Source organism: Numida meleagris, chromosome 26 (assembly GCF_002078875.1).
Source record: "Numida meleagris isolate 19003 breed g44 Domestic line chromosome 26, NumMel1.0, whole genome shotgun sequence".
NCBI classification, from domain to species: Eukaryota; Metazoa; Chordata; class Aves; order Galliformes; family Numididae; genus Numida; species Numida meleagris.
Genome location: NC_034434.1, coordinates 1737716 through 1751154, shown reverse-complemented (window position 1 = coordinate 1751154; position 13439 = coordinate 1737716). Strand labels below are relative to the sequence as shown.

The 13439-nt window shown below is 47.6% G+C and overlaps 1 protein-coding gene across 2 annotated transcripts in view; it reads right to left on the bottom strand.

Moving 5' to 3' along the window:
* The window catches only part of MAP3K3 (mitogen-activated protein kinase kinase kinase 3), a 39461-nt gene extending 26715 nt beyond the window's left edge, over positions 1–12746 (bottom strand). For both annotated transcript variants that reach the window (XM_021377781.1, XM_021377783.1), the window contains exons 1-4: positions 12590–12746; positions 6020–6141; positions 5557–5646; positions 2536–2576 (exon numbers count right to left, since the gene is read on the bottom strand). In XM_021377781.1, coding sequence (XP_021233456.1) covers positions 2536–2576; positions 5557–5646; positions 6020–6141; positions 12590–12593 — 257 coding nt within the window. In that variant the 5' untranslated portion in view covers positions 12594–12746. The remainder of the gene's footprint in view (positions 1–2535; positions 2577–5556; positions 5647–6019; positions 6142–12589) is intronic.

The following is a 13439-nucleotide window of genomic DNA, read 5'->3' as shown; positions in this document are numbered from 1 at the left end:
GTCAGTCCCGAGCTCCTGATGGGAGGCATCAGCAGGAGGACACAAAGGCAGCTGAGCGTGCTCATTCCCAGAGGTGCCCTGGGATGTCAGATCTATCTCACTGTGCAGTTGCTCAGCACTCCTGGCTTTTTTTCCTTTTCTTTTTTTAGTGGTAGCCCAATGAATCCAAATGTTAATGCTGCTTCAACTGTAACACCAGCTGACCTGCAGCGGTTCTGAGTATTCGTGTTAAGACAGATCAGTCTCATAAGTGCCATGCTTCCTCTCCAACTTCATTAGAGGAGAAACACTGAAATAAAACTCTTGTATTCGAGTATTTTCCTTGTGCACTTACGTGTAATGCATCACCGGGCACACTCACCAACTGACTGGCAATTTCAGTAGGTGTTCATTTCTCTGATTGCTTGCTCTGAGCCCAGAGCTTGCGACCCACTAACATCCCAGCCCCAATGCTCAGCCATCTCCTAGCCAGCTGAGTGGCACCGTGTCCTAATCTACACACACCAACGGCCTCCAGGAATCCACAATGGCAACAGGCATAGCTGTCCTAGGGAACCCTGATGGACACCATGGCACAGGCATGCTTTTCAGAAAACGGTAGCAGAGCTTTCTTTGCTAGGTATTTATTACTGTTTTGCCTATGCAGGAATAAAAACTATAATGCTTTAGGCTAGGTAGTAAAATGAAGTTCCAGGAAAGCATCTAAAGCTGTTTATTTTGCTGCAATGTTCTGCTGTAGGAAGCCGCCAAGAACTCAGAAAGCTGCTACCTTGACAGCCATAGCAAAAGACCATTTTATCTCTCTTAGAGGAATACTCAGTAAATAACATATGCTGGGTCAAGAACTGGAGGATTCAACTGTAAACTCCGGCTTACGACCCATTCCTGAGACTTTATTTTAGCAAACCAATGATGTCCAGTGCTCAGCACCTTACTTTTAACTGGTCCCTGCACCAGACCCAGGTGGCTGTCAGCTCTTCTGCCTTGGAGCTCCTGCAAGCAAGCTCCTTGCCATCTCCTTCCAAAATGCTTAATTTCCAAAATGTCCATCCATCCATCCATGCTTCGTCAGCACTCAGTATCCTTGCACTGCATGCAGCTTTTGTTCTTAATAGCTGTAGTGTTAGCTGGCTTCCCCAGCCACTTCCCAGGAAGGGTTCATCTTGCTACCAGACCTACAACATCCAGCAATCTAGAAATAATTGTCCTTGTTAAAAAAGCAGCCCACAATAACATTTTCATCCATGGGATCACAGTACTCTGGCACTGTAATTTAGCTCTCAGCTGAACCAAAGTCCCTTATAAAGGCTTCCATTCTACACTCGACGCGTTATAAAGCAGAGCTGTTCTCAGGTGCCACAAATTCTATTAGTTTAAAAAACTCTGTGCGCTCTTCTAACACAAAATCCTGGACTGCAGGGTTTAAGGAGCCCATTCCTGCCTGACCACCTTAAATATTTGTGGTTAGATCTGGCAGCTCCTCTGAAACCAAGCACACACACTTACATTCTCGGTGCAAGCTTGCTGTCTGTAACTGCATACCACTTTGGGAATGGGGAATTCAGGCAAGCGTAACTGCATAATTAGACTAATGCACAATCAACCTTTTCATTTTAACATTACTTCAAGAAAAAGCTTTCTTCTCCCCCGAGCTCTGAGCTGCCTTAACCGTGCCCTGGCAGAAGACACGGAAGATGACAGGACGATGGTGACAAGAGTTCGCTTCCGAGTTGCCTTGTCACAACACGCCGGCACGGGAAGTCACACAATGCCTCCGACACAGCACGGCGCTGAGAAGAGAGTGCTGACAAAGGCAGTGCTAGGTCCCAGCTGTCACTTTTTTAAAACTCTCCTCTCGAGCACCAAAAATCTTTTTTTTTTTTTTTTTTAAGTCACAGAAATCACTGCGCTTGATTTTTGAGAAGTTTACGAATTGTTCTTTACTGTCCGCTTTATCCACAAAGAAACGCCTCTGCTTTCCTGTTTTAAGAAAGAATACCTACATTTGACAAAGTTCTTCTCCGACAGAGTACAAAGAAGTGGCTCTTCGAGGCCAGCTTTTGAAATTTCCAGGCGACCATTAAATCTTCACAAAATTCCCACTGACCTAATATTTGCACTCCATCGCTCGCTCCATTGCAGTGAGCTTGATCGAGCTCTGGCACCGTGCTCCAAACTGCACTCATCAGGGAGAATGCTCCAAGCTGAAGGCTGACCGTGAACAACACACTACGAACAGGGGGAAGTTCTACGTGCTCATTAACGTCGTGTTTATTGCTTTGCTTTATTTCCAAGCACTTTAGAGCAGTCAAGGTTTAACTTGATGCACCAAATTAGGAACTCCCCTTCGTACTTGACAAAGAAAACCTCATGTACAACCACAGAGAGATGTTACTCACTAGAAACAATACTGTAAACACAAGAAGTGCTAATTTAGTTCTTTTCTTTTTTTTTTTTTGATAAAGGAAAGTATCTCAAAACCAAGCATCAAAGGAAATAACAAGGAAACAAGGAAAGAAGTGAAGACAGACTTACCGTCTCTCCCCATTATATTCAAACTTTATCCTTACATCATTCTGTACAAAAGAAAGAACTAAAGGTTAGCTCACAGTGAAACACTGACCAACAAAAAAAAAACTCTGACCAACAAAAAATAAAGCAAATGAATGGCCCACACGATGGCTTTAAGGCCCAAACATAAGGCAGGTAATTTTGTGATAGCAGAAGGCATCAACTCCTCAGGAAGCAAACCAGAACACAGCAAACGTGCTCACTTTCTCCATGGAAGCTGAAGGAGATGGTGGACAATTAGAGGATGAAACGTGAGCACAGCACTGTGAGGCACGGAGAAATTGCTAAGGGAGCAATAGAAGGAAAGGGGTAAAAACTTAGTTATAATTTGTATTAATTGTCATACAGAAGACACAAAGATATTCTAATGATAAGGAAAATTAATCTATCTTTAACACTGCATGACAAAAGCCTGAAATACCATCCAACTGCATATTCATCTGAACTGAAGCTAATTTTCTTTGTGAATTCTCAAGGACTGGTTCTGTTTTTCAATGGCAGAAAAGAGAAACACGCAGGGAATACATTACATCCTTCACACTGCACTCACAGTCTCTGCCTTTGCAAAAAGCTCAGCCCCTGGACTCAAACAGTGATGTTACAAAGAAGCTAACCATGTGTCACCTCCGAAAGTGCAAAAGGGTTCTCATTCCTATCTGGCAGATGGTTAAATGCACCCACTGCACAACCTGTGCATTTCCCTGTAAACTCAGAAGATGCTGGATGACACGGAAGAGTCAACGCGCCGAACTTTCAACTCTGGAGCTCAAAGTTCAGATCCCAAATTTAGGCCGCAAAGATAAAAATAAAAGGGAAAAATCTGCTCTGATAAGACTCCATAATTTCTGCCGCGCAATTTATGGGACTGGGGTGGATGAAGCCATCTGTGAGAGCCTCGGACAATAGGCAATCACACATCTAGGAACTTCAAAAAAAAACGTGGCCAGGAAACGCTCTTCAGCGAGAGGAAATATCTGGCAGGCCCAGTGGTCAAGAATGCAGTTCAAAGGGACCTATGCAATCACTGCCAGTACACAGCATTCCTGCAGCACCGTAGGTACAGAATTGATCGTGACAAACGAGCTTCCCAATCAGAGCAGTTAATAACCTGCAGGTGGCTGATCTGCACATCAACTTTACCGAAGACGTTTTTTATCAGATGTGGGAAGAAAAAGAACGTACTCCAGAATGACAGCAAGGTGAAGCACATTTTAGAGAAGTCATTTTAATTGAACAGTAAAGGAAAAACGCAGCAAACAGTGTAGGAATAATAAGCTATAAATGATGCCCGCCCGTCAACTACTGACAAAACATTCTTTTTTGGAGGGAGGAATGATCCCTTTCTATTAGGGTTATCTGGAAGGGAAGGCTCTAGATTATTTTCCTCTATGGTACTTGAAGTAGTCTGGTCTAAGCGAATGAAATGGATCTGTTTGGATGAAATTAAATGACAGTCATTTTACAGATTAAATTTCTGACCTCGAGATGAATTTTAGGTTATGAAACAGCTAAATGAGAAAGTTCTCACTGGTTAAAATTAGGCAGCACTAAAAGATCTTCAGGGCTCTACAGAAACCATTCCTCAACTTGCTGGTACTTGAACAAACCCAAATCCCTTTCTCACCTCCACTGCACTCTTTCAAACTTGTGATCTGCACCAAAGAGAAGGGGAGAAAAGCGATCATAGGTACTGACATAATTTGGCATCTATCTCCTGATTGTGTTTTCCAGAAGGATCACACGCTGGCCATTTGTGTTTGCTTTTCAAAGATCTTAGAAAAGAATTTAAAGTGATCTTAGTGTTCACATTTCAGAGAGAACCTGAAGAGTTAAACGTCCAGCTTTCCTTTGAAAGCATGGGGAGCCTACTGCCCATACAAACTGCTTTTTGAAGTGACTCCCATGAACTATCCTAAGAGATGAGCAAGAAAACAAAACCAAGTTTGGGGTTTTAGTATTCCAGTTCTATTATGTGGTACCATAAAGACTGATTACAGATTTTGATTTAAGACTTCCCTCAATTTACATTTCAACGTGATTTGGAAAGGGTTCTGCACTGCTCTGCCTGTGGATTTGTCCAGCACGCTCAAGGAAATCCCAGATCTCAGCTGAATGAGAAGATTATGAGCAGACAAAGCACAAGGAAGAGACAGACACATACTTTAAAGCCTGCTCCAGCAAGCTGAAGCCTGTAATAAGCATGTGACTGTGAAGTATTTCATTCAAACGATAAGCAGCATACAGTGCCAGAGCTGGACTAGTCTTTCTTGTCTTTCTACCAGAAAGAAAATGTAATAGTTTACTTGAGACGTTTTTGTAGAGAAATGTAAAATACATCTAGAGAAGCTTTGTAGTATTGATGCTGCCACTTCTTACCTTGGGGAAAGTATTTCATCTGGAAAATGGATTTTGCATCCCCATACTCAAATAAGGGCTACTTTCATTTCTTTCTTCATGTGACATACGTCTGGGTAACTCCAGCCAATCCTCCCCATTGAGGAGGATGCTGTCTCTGTTCAGACACCTGTAAAGAGCCGCTTCCTTTTTCACAGAGGCAAGATTTATTACACTTTAACTAAAGCCAGACCTCTCAGAGAATCCCCTTCGTTGTTCTTGAACCAACTTCAGTCTGACTCACTTTTATCGGGCTCTTCATTCTGTATTCATATGCAGTCTGACTCATGTGAAGATGAGACATTAGTTCATTATCCAGCAGATTGCTTTATGCAGCTTTAACCTGCAGTAACCCTCTGCTGAATCACAAGTTTCAACACTTGTTTCCTTTTCATCATTACTGCTTCTCAGTCCTCTGCTTCCCTCGGAGTTTAAGTATTAATTCCACTACAGGGAGAACCACATGCTACTACTGCATCTCCTGGCCCACACATCTGCTGAAGTGAATCCTGTAAATGTTGCCACACACCATTTTAAAACATGCTCCTAATTTATAGTCACTAATATTGAATAGGAAGTGAGCTTTCTTACCGGAATTTTTTTTTCTTCCACTGCAGAGGCACACTGGTTTGTTATTGCAGGGCTGCCCAAGAGGGGTGGACTGCTGGCATTGAGTTTTTTCTTTAAGAATAAGAAGAAAGGTCATTTAAATAAAAAGGCAGGACGGACCACAAAACAAGCAAACCACCTGTTAAACTTTTTAGCCAACCTACACAGATCAAAACTCATCAAAAACACATGTGGGAGGAAGATGGAGCAGTAAGATGTTGCAAAACATCCAAACTGCACCCTCCTTATGCCATGAAGGCAAATAAATGAACAAAGCTGCCACGCTGGCAACACCTGAGCAAGAACAGGGATTATTCACCCGTAATGCTTCAGCTGCCAGGCTAGAAGCACATGGCAGAACGCAGGCAGCAGGCCCACTGTCAGCCTGCTCTGTCCCTTCTGACTCCAGGAACCAATTCCAAGCACTCATTAGATACCCCATTACCTGTTTGTTGGAGTGAGGGGTGTCTTTATTCTTCATGGTATCAAATCCAGTCAGTCTGTGACGTCGGCTCATCTGGAGTGCTACCAGGTCCTTCATGATGGAGTTCAAGGCCTCTTGTTCGTCTGTGGGGTGCAGGAATTTGAACAGTGAGTGGTTTGCATGAGCATCAACTGTTAACACGTCTGCGCTTGCTTTCTGCCGGCTCACAGAAAGACAACTCTTTTTTTTTTTTAGAGATCTTTGCAAACACACTGCAGTTTCATTTAGTCATACAAAAAACAAACAACCTAAGATCCGGAAGTAGTAAACAGATGCATTTTAAGTCGCTTGTCCAATGTCACCAAAGGATCTGACACAGTAAGGTTCAGAAGAAATGAAAGAATCAAACACCCCCAGGGCCCTGGTTCTGATAAAATGACTTCAGAACAAACAGTCCCACTTGGACAGACTTGCTAGATCATCACAGGTCATTGGGAAGAGCAATCTGATGTGCTTCTGCCAAGGAAAGCCCAGTAAGAATCTCTTCCCTCCAACTGTGTATCCTGTTACCTTAGAATTCCTGCTTGCCAGTCTGACTGACAATGGCCAGTAGAAAGAAAACGAAAATTTGGACAAACAGAATAGAATATCTCAATTCAACTCCACCTGCACTGATATCCTCAAAATGGTTCTCTCTTTCCCCAGAAGAAGCTGACGGAACAAAGTTTAAAGTTTCTTATGAGACTCCAAGATCTACTGAACAGATTGAAACTGCACATCACCAAGAACACTGTCTGCTGCCAGAGCATAATGCAGCAAGCTCAATTCAAGGCCTCCTGCAAATGCAAGAAAATAACAACGTGCAGAGAGATATTTCAGTGTATACTACAGTCTGAAACTTAACTTTGGATGCTAAGATTCCTGATGTAACCAATTTAAAGAGTTCTTCCATTGCAAAATGCATCGGAGCCGCGGTGGATGCCAACATAAAGGAAGGTGTTTTACATCTACTGAAAATAATCCTCTGCTTCTGCAAGCACAACAGTCATGAATTACTTGATGCTGCGTAAAAGGGAAGAAAAAACCAAACTTGGCACGTGAAGTTTGGTTCTAATGGGACCGGGCACGGTGCCATCATGCAACAGAGCAGCATCCAATGCTATCACTGAGCTGATCTGTTACTTGGCACGCTCGTGCCTGCTCTGTCGCTGGGCTGTTGTTTCACCTATGGAGACCCGGTGTTTTTAGGGATAAGTGTTGTTTCCTTGGTAAATAACAAGTCCAGAGAAAACCTTCCTGACAGCGAGGTACAACTGATGTGTGAGATTTGAAGGAGTGATTAGATCAGCTCCAAGCGTGCCCAGGAGGACAAGCTGCCCTTTCTAAAAGCCTGGCTGGACTTGACCAGCAGCTTTGGGTGCAAAGTTTTCTAGGGGGCAGTGGGAACCTTTGAGAGTGATGTGAAACACCGAAGGCACAATGTCCCTGCTGGTACAGTGTGCAGTTTTTGAGACATTAGATTCCTCCTTCCTCTCCGAGGTCCTCGAACATATCAGTCTGACGTGTCTGAATTGAAATGAATGTTTTTAGGCAACACATTTATTCACAATTCAAGACACAGACTCGGATGGGTAAAGGCGCTCACTGGGAAGTGGTGACCTGGGAGCAGTTGCTGGACGTTCAACATGGACCGGCTTGCATCTGTATTTCTCTGCGAAGGGCGCTCATTTGGAGTAATTTTTCCTTCATTTTCACGTTATGCATTTGTTCATGAGTGTCTCTCCATAAAGACAGCTCATGTTTTATGCAGAAGACCGGATTCAGAATTAAACAGTGCCTGAATAGCAAATTAGATCTTTGCGATGCTTAAAGATGACAGACGCGGGACGTACCCAGCTCCTAAAGCACGCAGGAAGGAATGCTACCAAAATTCAGAAGCAAAAAGGAAGAAAACCGACACGTTTGTAAGGGGGTAGCATCTAAACTAGTCCCAGCCACAACAGAAGCCACACTGACGTTCTCTCCAGTTCCTGCCCGGGTCCCTCAGTGCTCTGCGAGGAGCAGAGCTGCTTCCACTGCACCTTCAGCATCTGCTGCAAGGCAATGCAAGCTCTCCTCTGCTTAACTTTTCCTGAGAGGCAGCTTTATTCATCCCCCGGAGGCAAGAACTATTGTTTAACCATTAAAAAAACAGGACTGTACTCCCATTAAATCTCTTCTAGTTAATTTAAACCCAGCGCTCTCGACAGCATTGGAACCTGATACTGCTCTGACACACCAGAGAGATACCAGGCGAACAAGCAGAGGCATTTTCAACCCAAGCCATGTGTCCGAGCTCACTCATTGGAATCCCTTCACACAGAGAAGCTCAACTGCCATGGTTACTCACCAGCGGTGCTTCTAGGGACCACTAACAACAAATTCATTGTTTCCACAATTCTGATTGTACCAGGAATCAATAAACGCAGCACAGCGCTCCTCAGAGCTTTGCAGCCCGCATTCTGAGATCTTGCATTTGCCGCATTCGCTCTCAGCATCACTGAGAAGAAGATGGCTAGGATTTTGACAAGGCATTGTATCATTTATTGGGACATAAAACCGATCAAGTTATATAGATCAAAAGACTTGCTCGAGCTGATGTGAGCACTAGTGAGCACTGCCATCAAAACAGCAACGTCAGCCAGGCCAGGCTAGGGACAGGGATGGAGAGAACTCTCCCAGCCCATTTGCAGGAGGTGTTAGTTTAGAATACAACTCTTAAGAAAAGGAAAGCAGAGCACAACAAAACAAGTTCCCTGGAAAAAAACAAAACAAAAACAAACCCAACCCCCCCCCCATCTCTGCTTTCCAAGACAAGCCAGATGGGACAATAACTACACTGTCTCCTCTACCAGGGGTGTCAGTAACACAACCAAAGCAAGAGGTTGCTTTTAAAGAGCACATGAGCCAAAGGAAATAATTGCTAGGATCCATCTCAGCGCTCAGTAACCCCTTGAGGGGGGAAAATGTGAAAAAACGGTTGTGAATGAAGTCAACATTCCGGGTAGCTAACTGCACAACCTGCTCTGGGTTGGTTTTTTTTTCCCCCTTTTCTTTTTTTTCAAATCGTTTCCAACTTCACATCCGAACGCTTAACCTCTTACCTCGCTGGAGCATCTCCAGCTCACTCTCATTCTTTCCTCTTGTTTGGTATTAAGCATAATCTCCGTGTAAGGCGGCCAACAGGGGCCGTACCTCTGCACAACAAACTGTGACAGCGACGGAGCCCAGCGCCCAGCACCCAAGGCACGCGGCGAGGAGCAGGGATGCGAGTTTTCCACTACAGCACAGTTCGGGTTTGGCCAGCTACCAGGAGGATGAAGAAGAGCTTGTCTTGGCAGACGGTCAGGGTTCCTCTGGGCAAGCAAAACAGCTATGAAAACAGCCTCGAACTGAGCGCTCACGACACGGAATCAAGTCAATCAAAGAGCAGGTCTATGAATGAGAAACTGCGTCGAAACACGATGGCACCTCACTCCACAATAAGGAGCAACAGTTCAGACGTGCTCACAGTCTGCCGGTGCTTGATGCCAAAGCCCAGGCTGTGCTCACGTCGGCTGATTTTCAAAGTCTCTCATTTGCTGGAGGAAGCGGGCAGAGAGGAGATGCACCTAAACCAGTTGTCTACCTCCTGATGCAGGCTGCAGCTCAGCTGCACACAGAACTTACTGACTAGCAAACGTGGGGATCTACAACACTCCCGAGACGTGGAACTCCTCATGGCAGCACCTGGGGAGCAGCAGAACCCCTCGGTGAGCGGTGAGGGCTGCGAGCTCCCTTCAGCTGCAGGCAAGAGCTAATGCTGCGATCCTACAGCACGCAGCCACACGATGCCACGCGGCGGCAGGTGGATTTGGACCTCAAGCCATTTTAGTAACCACACATCGGGCTATCAGCTCCCTCATCTGAAAATATATACGATATAATCCATCCCTATGTTGGTTTGGTAGGAAATAGAGTATTTTCCGTTTTTTGACACAAAATCAACGTGAAATATGGATTTGAATTTGCATAAGGAAGAAAAGTTTCCATTCAGGACAACGCTGTATCGTGGATTTCATATTGCCAAGCACGAATACTTCTTTCTTTCCATCAAAAGAGAGGATTTCCACAGATTGGCTTTAAGGAAGTATCTGCAGCAGCATCACATTAATCACACAATGCAAAAGTTATTACAAATGAAAAATAAGCCATTTTGGAAGCTCACTGAGGGACCCTGTTCTGCTCGGTCTCCAGTAGGTCTGGGAAACACAGCTCTGCTTTGTGCGGAAAGATGTTGTCCAGGAAATGCTTTTCATGTTTTAAAAACTAGACTCAAGGATTTTTATAACATTGATAAAGGGGAACTGCTCCTCACAGAGAAAACCCTTCATCCGCATAAAGCATTTATTTCAACCGATGGATGGCTTACTCCACGGGGCCGAGCAGGTCAGTGTGTTTGCAATGGCACGAAACAGAAGCAGGGTTAAAAAAACCCTAAGTAAAAGCATCTGCAGACTGGTAAAAACAGGAAGTCTGTAAACCTCTATAAACCAGGATGCTATTTAATACAGCGTGATAATAGAAGGCACGATGCTGCAGTTGTTTGAAAAAAGCAAACATATATCTGTTCGTCATCTGCCACCAACAGCAGCAAGGCTGCCTCCTATTCTGCTAGCAGAACCAGGGGCAACGAGTAAGTTTTTTAAAAGAGAATCTGTTCCAAAGCTCTGGAAGCAGCTCTTTGGAAAAGTTTAGCTCTGAGCCCTTCATGACATGCCACTGAGCGAAACCGTTTTGTGACAGTGTTAGTGGTAACAAAACGCTGCTCTGCCAAGATTTTAGGAAATCTCACGTGATTTGGTCTGTAGATTTACACGGAAAATCAGAGCATCCCCGTGAACCGGTGATACATACTTGAGGTTCCTCTTCTCACTGAGAAATTCCCCCCCGATGTGTGGATTTCAGCTGGCACCGACTGACCCTGGGCTCAGCCCCCTCCCTCCCCCGGGCAGCGGGGGCTGTCACCGCGCTGTGCCGGGCAATGAGAGCCAAGGGAAGGAAGTGACACAGGCAGGAAAGCAGAGCAGGCTGGGGAGAGCCTCGGTGGCAGCAGGCCTGCAAGGAGCACTTTGCTCTGGGCCCGAGCGCTGCTCTCCCTTCTGCTTCCCACACATATGCACATTGATCTGTATGAGAAGCCAGTGCCCCTGTTGCTGACAAGGAGCTCTGTTTGGAAGGCACAGGTTTGGAAATAAACCTTGTAGCCCCTCCTGTGAAGTGCCTGAGATCCGCCGTGAGCAAGCTTTGCTGTATCAACGCAGTTCAGCAACCTGCAGCACTGACCTCTCATTGGTAGCACCCATCCGTAGGAGCAGCTCATGAGAAACAAGGTGGGAGAAAACTCAAGAGGCATACACCCCATTGCCCAACACTCCTTAAAAGATCCGATCACAATGGCCTAATGAGTTTGGACTTCTCCTAACACATGCAATCCCTACCACGGTTGCAACACGATGCTGCAGTGCTCTGTGGACCTGTTCTTCTTCACCCTGTGCTCACGTGTTTACCAAGAGGTGTCCAAGAGCCCCAAGAAAGCACTTCCATGGAAGCCCTGCTCCTTCCTTGTCAGCTCCTGTGAGTTATGCACCATCAGGTTGGTTCCTGCAGAGAGGACGCTGCCCGGGTAATGCCAAGCTTCTCTCTTTAGAGAAGAGGAGCCCGCTTACGGATCTGCCCATTTGTTGCAATTGCAAAATCAAAGCACTGCCACACATTTCTTGAAGGCGTTACCGTGGCTGGGATCATCTCGGGGCACAAAGGAAATACTTGGCGTTTGCTTGAGCAAGGTTTGCAATGCAATTACGGTAGGAATAAAAGAACTAATTATGCGCGCAGACTGAACACCGAGGGAGACCCAGAACACTGAACGTGGAGGAAGCGTCAAAGCTGCGGCCCACAAAGCACTGCAGCTCTGCACCGCAGGTAACAGCAGCAATTCCCTTGCCAACAAATGAGTCAATTCTGCTTTAGAAAGGCTAATTATTTTTTTAAATTCTAACGCATGACAGACACCGCTGTAAAAACAAAAAGGGAATCGGGCAACAACAACAACAACAACAATAAAAGCAAAGAAAAAAAAAAAAGCCAAAATGAAGCAGTTCTTCACGCAGAACACGCTGTCCAAAAAATGAACCGATTCGGAGGCGCTGATCGGCCGCTTTGGGGGGGGCACCTTCCAACCTGCGCCCACACCCCCGCCCCGCTCAGCGCAGGCCCCCCCCGATCACCGGGGGCCGCGCTTCCCCCCGCCCCCCTCCGCCGGAACCCGCAGCGGGGCCATCCCTCCGCCACCCGCCCGCTTCTCCACGCTTTCCAGGCTCAACATCCAGGATTTGAGGACACCCTCCGAAGCCGTCGCCTGCCCGGCCCGGCCGTACCCCCCCTCCCGGCCCGCTCCCTCAGGCGACGCCCCGGCCCGCGGCCCGCCCCCGCCCCACAGCCCGGGAGGCGGCCCAGGCCCCTCCGAGGAGGCAGCCGCTCCCGTTCCCCCCGCTCAGCCCCCGTTCTTACCCATGGCGGCGAGCGGCCCCGCGCCGGGCGGGCGGCGGCGCGCTGAGGTACGCTGTCACCGCCGCGGTTCCATGGCGGCCGGGCCGAGGGGGAGGGCTCAGAGCCGCCGCCACATTCCCAGGCCCGCGCCGCCGCCGCCTCCTTCCGGCGGCCCCTCTCCGGCGCCCACGGCGGCGGCGGGGCTGCGGGTTGCGGGGGCCGGGCCTCGGGCGGTGCCGGTCGCTCCCCACCGCCGCCGCCACCGCAGAGCGCCCGGGCCGCGAGCAAAACAAACCGCTCGGCGGCCGCCGCGCACCCGCCGCCGCCGCCTGCCAATCACAGGGGCCGACCCGCCGCCCGCAGCCAATCCGCGTCGCCGAACCACCCACCCGACGGCACCGCCCGCCAATCGGCTCGCCTCTCAGAGCGTCGCCCGCCAATCGCGGGGGGCCGTACTACGCGCAGGGTTGGCCCGGCCTCCTCGCCCGCCACCGGAGGGGACAGGCCCTCAGCCGGCTGCCAATCAGAATGACGGACGCTCGAGAGGCCCCGCCCACGGGCCGGGCTGTAGCCCTGGGTCCTAGCGCCCACCCGCGGCCCGCAGCGCCCTCGCCGTGCCCAGGAACCATCCGCCCCCGGTCCGCGACGGGAGAGGCCGCGGCTGGTGCCCACTGAGGACGGAACACAGTTCACAGCCCCTGCCCCGTTGCTGACCATGGATAGGATTTGGGCTCAGCTGAGTGGAGTTTCTGCTCTGGCTGTCCTTTTTATAAATCAAATTAATTTATTAAACAGATTTATTTATTTATAAGAGGGGAGGGAAAAAAAAAAAAACAACACACACACAATAAGCACAGTTCCAGAACAGAAA